The 10,530-nt window shown below is 39.4% G+C and overlaps 1 protein-coding gene across 1 annotated transcript in view; it reads right to left on the bottom strand.

Moving 5' to 3' along the window:
- Positions 1-10,503, bottom strand: part of LOC105825695 (adenylate cyclase type 2-like) — a gene marked incomplete at its 3' end in the record, with an annotated part of 125,980 nt that extends 115,477 nt beyond the window's left edge. The window contains exon 1 of the mRNA XM_012663578.1: positions 10,282-10,503. Coding sequence (XP_012519032.1) covers positions 10,282-10,503 — 222 coding nt within the window. The remainder of the gene's footprint in view (positions 1-10,281) is intronic.
- Between the last annotated feature and the right edge of the window lie 27 nt (positions 10,504-10,530).

Raw genomic sequence — 10,530 nt, 5'->3', positions numbered from 1 at the left:
CCCGGCCTATGTCTCTGTTCTTGTGCCAGTATTATGCTGTGTTTGTTACTATAGCCTTGTGGTATAGCTTGAAGTCTCATAAATTGATGCCTTCCAATTTGTTCTTTTTGCTTAAGGTGCTTTGGTTATACAGGGTCTTCTCTAGTTCCATACAAAGTGTAGAATTATTTTTTCTAAATCTGTGAAAAATGATATTGGTATTTTAATAGAGATTGCACTGAATCTGTAGATCACTTTGGGTAGTATGGACATTTTAACAACATTGATTCTGCTGACCCATGAGCATGGTATGGTTTTCCATCTGTTTACATCCTCTGCTATTTCTTTCCTCAGTGTTTCATAGTTCTCTCTGTAGAGGTCTTTTACCTCCGGAGTAAAATATATTCCTAGGTATTTTATTTTCTTTGTTGCTATTGTGAAGGGTATTGAGTGTTTGATTTGGTTCTCAGTTTGATCGTTGTTGGCGTATATGAATGCTACTGATTTCTGTACATCGATTTTCCTGTTAACACACATTCTCTCTTACACCTTTACCTGTTGTCACCTTCTCCTCCTATCTTGCCCAAATCTTTCAGGATATTTCCACTCCCTCTCTCTCTCTCTCCCTTCCTTTGTATCTCCCCTTCTTCCTTCATAACACTACTTTTCTGAAAGAGCAAAATCAGTTCCAACAATGACAAAATGTAAAAATGGTGTCACTATCAATAATAATACAATTGCGTTAAAAAAAAATCCTAAATCAGGCTGACACTTGACTTGATTTTGTAACCTGAGACTGCTGAATTTATTTATCAATTCCAGTAGTCTCTTGGAAGAATTTCTGGGGTTTTCTAGATATAAGACCATATCATCAGCAAAGAGAGATACTTTGATCTCTTCTGCCCCCATTTGGATGCCCTTGATTTCCTTCTTTTGTTTGATTGCTCTGTCTAGGACTTCCAGCACTATGTTGAATAGAAGAGGTGATAGACCTCTTCTGGTAACCTTGTCTGGTTCCAGTTCTAAGTGGAAATGCTTTCAATTTTTCCCCGTTCAGTACGATGTTGGCTGTGGGTTTGTCGTATATGGCCGAAAATCTATATTCATTACATTGACGGATTTAAAAACCACTCAAAAAAGTACATGATCATCTCAATTTTGTGAAATTCAATACCCAATCACATTGAACTTTTTTATAAATTATAATAAAAAAGAATCTCAAAAAAGATCTGCAAAAATCTATAACCAACATCATCCTAAATGGATAAAGTATAAATGAATTGCCTTTAAAGTCAGGAAAAAAGCAATGGTACCCATAATCACCAATTCTATCAAAATCATGTTAAAGTTCCTAGTCAGAATAATAAAACTAGAAAAATAAATCAAGGGTTTTGGTAGTGGAAAAGAAGAAATAAAACTCTCATCATTTGCCAATGATATGATTGTCTATGTGGGATACTGGAAAGAATCTTCAGTCCAGTGACCAGTAATGCATAGGATATAACAACAAGTTGCCTGGACACAAGATCAATATTCAAAATTCAATTCTCTTACTTTATACCAGGAACAAAATAATAGAAATCATAATTTGAAAAATGCCATTTATAGTAAGCAACAGTCTACAAAATACATTGTTAGATTGAGGAGCAAGAACAGCATAAAGAAAACCATAAAACTTTACTGAAGCACACAAATGAATGGAAAAATGTAACACCATAAATACCAATTCTCAGCAGTGGATCAATAGATTCAATATGACACTAAAAAAAATCCCAACAGGGCTTTCATATGAGATCAACATAAGTTCATTGTAAAGTTTACATGGAGGAACAAAAGGTCAAGAATAATTAAGGTACTTTTAAAGGAGTGGAATAATAAGATGTTACCTGCCCTGCCCAATATAAATATTCATTGTAAAGCTTTACTAATTACTGACATACTCTGCGTGTGTTTGTGTGTGTGCCTGTGCATATAGTATTGCAGGAATAAAAACAAAACAAGAACTTAACCAATGGAGCAGAATAGACTGTAATCAACCACCCATATATGGAATTCTGATACATGACAGATTTGAAATTAGAGTAACTGAATGGATCAGTGACAACTGATTCTCCATAAGGAAAGTAACATGTAAATATATTTCTATTTCTACCTCACACCACATACACACATCATTTCTATGTGTGTGATAAAATGAACAAAAGAAAAGCAAGAGAATAATAAAAACCAATTTCAACATGAAGGTTACATCAGAGGGTAGACAGGGCAATGAGACGTGTGGAGCATACAGACAGAAATGTGTTATTACAGATATTCTAGTTCAGAATGTATTTGTGGGTGTTTGTTTTAGTATAAATAATGAGCCAGATATAGATCAATGAGGATTGTGATCAAGAATCAAAGCTTAATCAAATTAATCAGGTGATTAATCTCATTTTGTCCACCTAAAGTCCAATTCCAAAGAACATGGATGCTGTGTGTTCGAATTCACTGCAAGTCAGTGACAGGAGAGGGGTAGACATGAAGTTTACCATACGTCTGAGCTATGTTAACATTTCTTCATCATCTGTTTGACTTACAGTCTTCTGATCTCTTCCTTGAATTTCTAACATCCATTGCTTATATTGGTTCTAATAATGGACTGACCTAAAATTTTGTTTCCTTTATAATGTACACAGATCACTGGTAGCTTGAAATCTTAATTATTTTGCCCTTTTTTCTCTATATAGCTTTCAAGAAATAACAGAGGACACTAAAAACCACACACACACACACACACACACACACACACACACACACACACATATTCGCACACAATAATTCAGTCATGAGGGTGAGCATATGGGAATAAAAACCAGCACCTTTGAGTTTTAGCTTGTCCTAGCTGTGATATCTCAAGACTGTCTCAGGGATAATAAAGGACATCAATGTAAATGGGACAATTCCTAATTCCAAGACCTTTTAGTAAGGGCTCCTGTTACCACGGGGCTGATGTACCATGTTCTCTACCAGGAAGTTTCTATGGGGAAATGACATAGAGATTTGATTCATTCACAGATTTCTCCCAGAAAATAATGACCGTCTTGAGAAATCTTCACAATTTTAACGTTCTAAAAAGAAACTATTGTACTTCGTGTCTGTATGTTTCAAAAGCAATAAATTATTCATTCAATATATTTTAATTGTCCTAATAATTGAAAATTTTCATTTCAAGCACTAAGTTTCTCAAAAGTGACGTGGTTTGACTCTGAGATACAATTTGCCTTATGCATCTCTGCAAGCCATGACCAGGTCTCCGTATTCATTCCCTCTCGGCACAGTCGTTCTAGAGCTACGGAAAGAGTCAGAAAACTAGTTGGTAAAGCTGCTCACAATGGTTTTGGGTTAAAGCTCTTGTTACTGTGTCTACCGCTCTCTCACCTGATGCTGGCTCCTGGAGACAGACGTGTAAGCAGAAGCAAAAGGAGGGAACAAAGAGAATTATTCGTAACACCGCCCAAAACAGTCGGGCAAATGAAGTCTTCTTCCAAGCCTCTTCTCATTTCCTTCCTTATGATTTTTATTGTATCCTTATATAAAAAGGGCATTGAAGGATTAGCATAGGCTTAATTCTGTCAAATGGACCAACGAGCACACAAGCTGACTCAATAATTCTTTTCTTTCCTCCCAGATGCACCTGGTGGTTGCAAACCAGAATTGCCAAGTGTCTTATTTCTTTGTTTGATACCAGGGAACCACATGGTAAATATCATCTCATTACTCTTGGTAATTTTATATAAAACTCTCCAAAGCTATTATAACAAAACTAAAAAGTATGAAGGCCAATATGAGTGTTAACTTGGCAAGAGTTTTAGTGCCAGAAAATGTTAAACTTATGTCAAAATGCAACTTTCAATGAAATCATCTATGCTTCTCCCTGTCTATGCTTTTATTTTAATAAGTCAAAGTTATGTAAACAATATTTATCACGCAGATAGAAATGCATCTCCTGCATTCATTCTCAGATTTAAAAATTCTAGTAGTCACTTGATTTTCAGCCTGAAATACATCTACAAGAGACCTTGGCAAGGAGAACCCTCTATGGTACAAACAGAATAAGAACAGATACTTACGTTTGTTTGGGGTATAACGTGTGCCCATTGTGCTAAGTGCTCGGATGATCTATCTTACTTAATTCCCAACAGAGCTCCATGAGCCTGGTTCTGTTATTCGTTTTATTTCACAGAAGAAGTAACTGAAGGACGGATAAATTAACTTGTCAGGAATACACACTAAGTGGCAAAACTGAGGCCTAGATCCAGGTCTAACCACAAAGTTTGTGCTTTTACCAGCAGGCTGGACGATGAAAATGCAGCTGGTAAGGAAAATGTAGCTCCACGGTAAGGGTAAATTATGCATATGTTAATTAAGCACCTGCAATATGGTTAGCCCTGTGTTAAATTAAATACGGGGAATGCTAACACTCTTCCCAAAAGAACTAACAATGCGTTGAGGAGACAAGACAAACCCTCAAAACTACTCCGAACTTCAGACAACAGTAATGTAGAAGTTAAATTATTTTTTCTATTTCATGAGCTTTACAAGCATCAGAGGCAGATATTAACAAAGGTGGAAATGTTCCGCAAAGGCTGAACTGTTTAGGTTCAACGAAGAGAGGTTAAATTTGGATACAGGGCACAGAGATGCGGAGGATGCTTTGGGATGAGGGGAGTTACTCAGGGGAAGACCCAAGAGCTGGAGAGGGTCACAGGTGGATGCCCTCAGCCCAGGTGGTCCAGAATGACAGATTATCCCAGAGAGGTTAACAGTAGTTTAAGGGATTACAGCCACTTCAGGGTGGACGGCCACCCAGGGAGGTGGCAATCACAGTGCCTGCCCCTGGAGGTGCTCAGTGAATAGTCAGTGAAGGAAAGAATGAGTGAGCCAAGCTCAATGGATTGTCTCAAGGTCAATATCAAATTTAGAAGGGACCAGTATACCAGTAGAGTATGCCCAAACATCCAGCTTGGACTCTTCTATCATGAATAATTACTAATCAAACGTATCAAAGGGATTAGTGCAATCATTAGTATACCTTTAACACAGCAATATATCAGCTCTAACAGTGTTGTTACATTTTTCAGTATAATATTTGATTTTAAAATATCATAAGAATCACAGTTAAATAGGAATGGCTCTGAAATGCCTTAGTGTTTATGCCAGGACTTCTCAGATAACAAAAGCAAAGCCACAAGTGGAAGGTCTGCTTGATGAGGAAGATATTGGGTATATCTACCATAATGAAAATAAATGATGCCACCAACTCAATGAATTAATGGTGAAGAAGTATCTCTACCCACATTCCTTTAATACTGAAAGAGAAAAACATTGGAAGGCAACTCTGTTACACAGAATGAAAACTGAGGATGTTCATATTGGTAGGAAATGTCAACAAGAAAATTGCCATTGTGCCAAGACCAGAGCTAGGAATTCTAGACTTGCAATGTTCTCCATTAAAGTCACCCAGGAAAAGTCAAGTGCCCTATGACCTGGCCCCCAGCATTGCAGCTATGTGACCTCGAAGAATGAGTTCACCTCTCTAGGTCTTTGTTTCTTCATCTATAGAAGGAGTGCATTTCCAGTTCTAATGCAATGTGTCTACGGGGTTCTTTCATAGTAACAATGAAAATATAACTAGAAGGACCTAGCAATGGCTACATTTCCTGGGGGCTTATTCTATGCCAGGCATTGTCTAAGGGTTTTACATGTATTAACTCAGACCATCATCTTACATGGCAGGTACCATGCCTCTTTACAAACAAGGAAATTGGGACATAGACAGGTTAAACAATTTTCCCAAGGTCATAAGTAAAAGGTATAATACCAAAATTCCAACACAGATAGATGCTCTTAAAGAATACTCTCTACTGCCTTTTCTAAACGGGAAGGTCAGGTGTTGTGTAGTGTATACATTTAATTATGCATTTTAATATCCAGAGGATGCTTCCAAATATTTTCTTGCTGCTCTTCTAAATTGCAACCATCTTTCCTGCAGAAAATTACAGCTTTTCCTTGGCCTTTGTTATACCACAGGTAAATTATAACTAAAACGACTTAGTGAATTACTGGTTGCAAATCACAAACACCTGCAGAGTAAGATTTTCCTGCATATATAGAAATGCACAAAAAGATATATCTTTAGTTACTTTTACTCCAATACCTAAAAACATGCTCTATTCCCCTCCACTCCCTAGAATTATAGGACTAGAGAAAGTATGCACAGAATTTCCCGTTCTCCAGAGATGTTGCCCGTATTTACCTGCCTTCCTAGCCTTCAACCCCCAAGAAAGGGGGTGATTCTTTCACCTACTGGGGGCGCTGAAGGATTGTCTGGAAGACAGTCAGTTTCCCTCTACAAATGATTGGGTCTGTTTACTTGTGTTGGAAAAATAAGATTCTTTCTTAACATATAGATAAAAGAAACACACTGATATATCTGCCCTTAGAAAAAATACCCGATGCTGGAAAATTGATTTATAATAAAAAGTACTTATGGTTACTGTTTTAAAAATCTAGCTCATCATATCACCATAAAGCAAGGGGGTCAAATTTTTAGTCATACATATTACCTATTTAGATTTAAGAAAAGTGCATACTCTTATTTCAGTATCGTCCTAAAAAAAATCTATTTCATCGTAGCATTCAACTACTTAAAATTTATGGTAATAAAATTTTTTCACTCAAATTGAAATATTGACTATTCCTAATCATAAATTTTAACCAAAACAAATCTGGCTGAAGCCAGCTGGTATTTTGACAAACTAAAAAAAATATGTCAACCTTTCTTAACAATGACAGGCAAATTTTGAGAAAAGCTGGCTGATTTTGGACATAATAAATGAGAGCATTAAATTCTGAAAAAGGGTTTTAATGCATTCAGTAATGAGAACCAGTTCCAAAAAACAAAATGACATAATAAGACATAACTTAAAGCTTGGTCCCACTAGTTCTAAGTTTTCTGATGCCAGGGGTCAAGTTTATTTTGTTCATCACCCCAGCATTATCACCATGCCTGGCACTGTGGAGGCACTCAATAAACTGATGTTGAAAAAATCAGATTTTTCATAAAAACTTTCCATCATAAGCAACAGAAAATATTTTTCATATTATAAAACAGAATATTAAAATCCAAGAAATACCATCACATGTTCTATTTACTTTGTATCATGTCTTCAGATAATTATGAACAAATATGGAATGAAACTCACTTAATAGTTTCTATGTAGAAAATAATCAATTAAGCAAGACTGAAGTTTCAATTTAGTATGTATTTTTACAGTTTAAAAAACACTTTAAGTATCACTTTAACTTCATGGTCAACAATGCAGAATCATGGATTGACCACAGATTGAAATTAAATGAAATCATTTTGTGAACAATGTCAATTAGGGAAATATTAAATCAAAACAAAGCTTAATTTTTTTCTTTTTATTATATATTTAAAATTGCCTCATACAAAGGCAAGTACATATTACACACAGCAAACCATCTCTATGTATGTGGATTATGCTAAGATCATTTTGTAGTCTAAATGTTCTAGGAGACTAGGGATGTGCGTTAAGAAAATTGCCAGACTTTTTCTGTTACAAGAACTGATGAAAGTCTAATGGAAATCAAAATCAGGCAGATCCAGGGGAAAGAAGGAATCTGTCCAAGATTTTAGGCAGCAAAAATAGATCTGCTTAGCTCCTGAATTACATGAGAGCCCAGCTATTCGAGTAAAGTGCTCCAAGGTGGAAACTTGGGCAGAGCCCCAAGGCAACCATTCCATCTCCCAAGGTAGAGACCTCTTAGAAACAAAGCTCTGCTAGGTCTGAGAAAGGAACTCATCCCACCCACGAGAACACGGCTCTAAGCAATATTCCATCTTCAGATGTTCTTACCCTAAATGCTTTTGACTATCTAGATGGGAAACATTTTTTGGAAAGCAGAAAAGCTGGTTATGCTGTTACTAAAATCAAAATAGAAACGAGCTGATGTGAGCCCGGAATTATCCTAGCACCAACCCAGGTCCAGTTCAGAAAGACAGTGCCCATTTCTAGGAAGCCTCTCTCCTGACTTGGCCTGGCAGCATGGTCTCCACCTGAAGGTCACCTTTCTACCAGACTGAGTTACCCTCTCTGATTCTGGAACATTTCTGCACAGCTCTTGTCTTTGAAGGATTTACATGGTGGATGTGAGCTCATGATGGTCCAGGTGCAGCCAAGAAAGGACCCATTTCACTGTCTCTGGGCCTCGCTGTGAGTGACAGCCAGGCCATGGGAAATGCCTGCTAAGTGCTAAAAATGATTTAGCCGAATTCAAGGGAAGAGTGGAAATGACTGATTTATCAAGGAAAAGATGCCTGGAAAAAGTCTGAAAAAGGATACCACTTTAGCATTTGCACCAAGCAATTTGGAACATTAAGGAATTGTGTAAAGGAACACTAATACAAAGAACCAAGACAATTCAAAGAAGAGTGCTTTAAGCCCGACTATGCTAAATCTCTGAGTGACCCTTTCAAGAACATCTCTATCAATGAGGTTTAAGGAATTAGGGTTCTCTATCATAGAAAACAAAGTGGCTTGTGTAGGGAGGTATGAACTTCACACTTGTCTTTAAATATATTAATGGTGCTATAAATAGGACATCACCTGCTCCTCCCTCCATTTAGAAAAGAACAAGCCAGAACAGGTTTGAATTACAGATTCAAGAGAATCACAAGCAGAAATGCCCTGGCAGAACAGATTTCCAAAGGAAAACCTTGATGTTTTTCCTTCCCTGCAAGTAGAGGAACAAAAGGGAGATGTCTTTAGAGACCTGGCTTCCCAATAAGACTGAGCAGAAGCCCCTCTCCAAGTCCTTTCAGTCCTAAAAGTAGTAAAGAGAGATAAAAATGCCATCCCAGGGAGCATTCGAGGCCAGTTACACGCGGGGGTGAGGGCTGCCCTGCATGCACGTCTAGTCTACAAGGATCAAAAGGTGCTCTCTGTTCCACGTTTTATAGTACGAGAACCAGTTTGTGATCTGTGACTTCATGGCCTCCTACGTTCTATTTTCTATTCTTACCTCATTGAACTCAATCAGAAGATAGCACCCATTGAGCAGTGTGGGGAAAAAGGGAAATTTTATTTTTAAAAAACCATGGTGGTAACAATTCTTCCCATGCATAACATTTGAGCACCATCTGGCTCAGGATATCCGAAACAAACTGCCAAATACCAAGGACAGCTATTTTATACACTTGGTGAAATATAAGCAAAATGTACTTCTTTGCTGGTGGACACAAATAAATATAGGCGCATGTTTATAGTCTACGTTCAAAAAATATCATTCAGTGGAGACATTCCCAGATCAACCACTGACCAAAAAAAAATCTCACTGGATAATCGACAATTGACGCCTTGCACAAAATCTGCACACACATATCATACCCGGCACAAAAGTTTGAACCACACACTTGGAGAGATCAGTAACAGGAAGTTACCGCCATCTACAGATTTCCTGTCACTGTTCGAGAAAGCGAGCCAAGGATCTCTGCTTGAAAAATATAAACTGGCAAAATTGACATCAGCTGTTGAACTGCACGATGCTCCTAGTGATGAAATCCACTTTAATAACCTGCCCAAAACTGTAAACACATTAACTACCCATCTAGAAACAGGAAAGCAAGGGTCCATCCAAAATGCTGCTTATTTGTAGAATCAGAGGATGAAGGAGTCACAACTGGTCAACACCTCATCGCTTTCTGTCTATGGGGCTAAAAACATACAGATTTAAAAGCAAAGATGGACTTTTTTTTTTTTTTTTTTCATTTTCCCTGCCACTAACCACTTTCCCAAGGCAGGCTTCTTATAGAGTGAAATAAAGCCCAGTCCAAACTAAAACGCCAGCTCAGGGCTGTGCCAGAGGAAAGGGGCTGAAGGCAGCGGACTCGCCGAGGAAGCCCAGGGTTGATCGCGGGAGACCGATCCGAGCGGATGCTGCGGGCAGCGGCGCCCGCTGGGAAGCGCGGAGGAGTTTGCCAGCGGGTGCGCACAGAGGCAAAACACACGCCCTGCCCGTCCACCTGGAGAACACCTTGGCAACTTTATTCTGGGCAGAGCCTTCCAAGGAAACTTTTCTCTTGCCCGCAGCCCTTGCCCGAGCCAGGCCGCCCGCGGGCCGGCAAGAAAAGCAGGGAGCGAGGGGCCGAGGACAGCCCGGGCGGGACACGGCTCCGCGAGCCGGGTCCCCCCGGGGACGGGGAATGCGCGGGGCAGGGTCCGCGGGGAAGCCACTCACCAGCCCTAGGGCGAAGAAGAGGGCGAGCAGGGCGAGGCAGGAGCCCATGACGATGAGCAGCAGGAAGACGATGAGCGGGTGCTGCTGGCTCATGCAGTAGTAGGACTCGTACAGCCAGTCCCGGGACCGGGGCAGCCCGTCTCCGCCGCCCGCCGCCGCCGCCGCCGCAGCCTCGGCGCGGTCCCGCAGGTAGCGGCGGCGCCGCATCGCCTCCCGCCACATCGGGGCGGCTCGCGGGGCGCCCGCGGT

Source organism: Propithecus coquereli, unplaced genomic scaffold (assembly GCF_000956105.1).
Source record: "Propithecus coquereli isolate 6110/MARCELLA unplaced genomic scaffold, Pcoq_1.0 Scaffold810, whole genome shotgun sequence".
NCBI lineage: Eukaryota > Metazoa > Chordata > Mammalia > Primates > Indriidae > Propithecus > Propithecus coquereli.
Note: the sequence above shows the minus strand (reverse complement) of the source record. Positions and strands in the feature narration are given on the sequence as shown.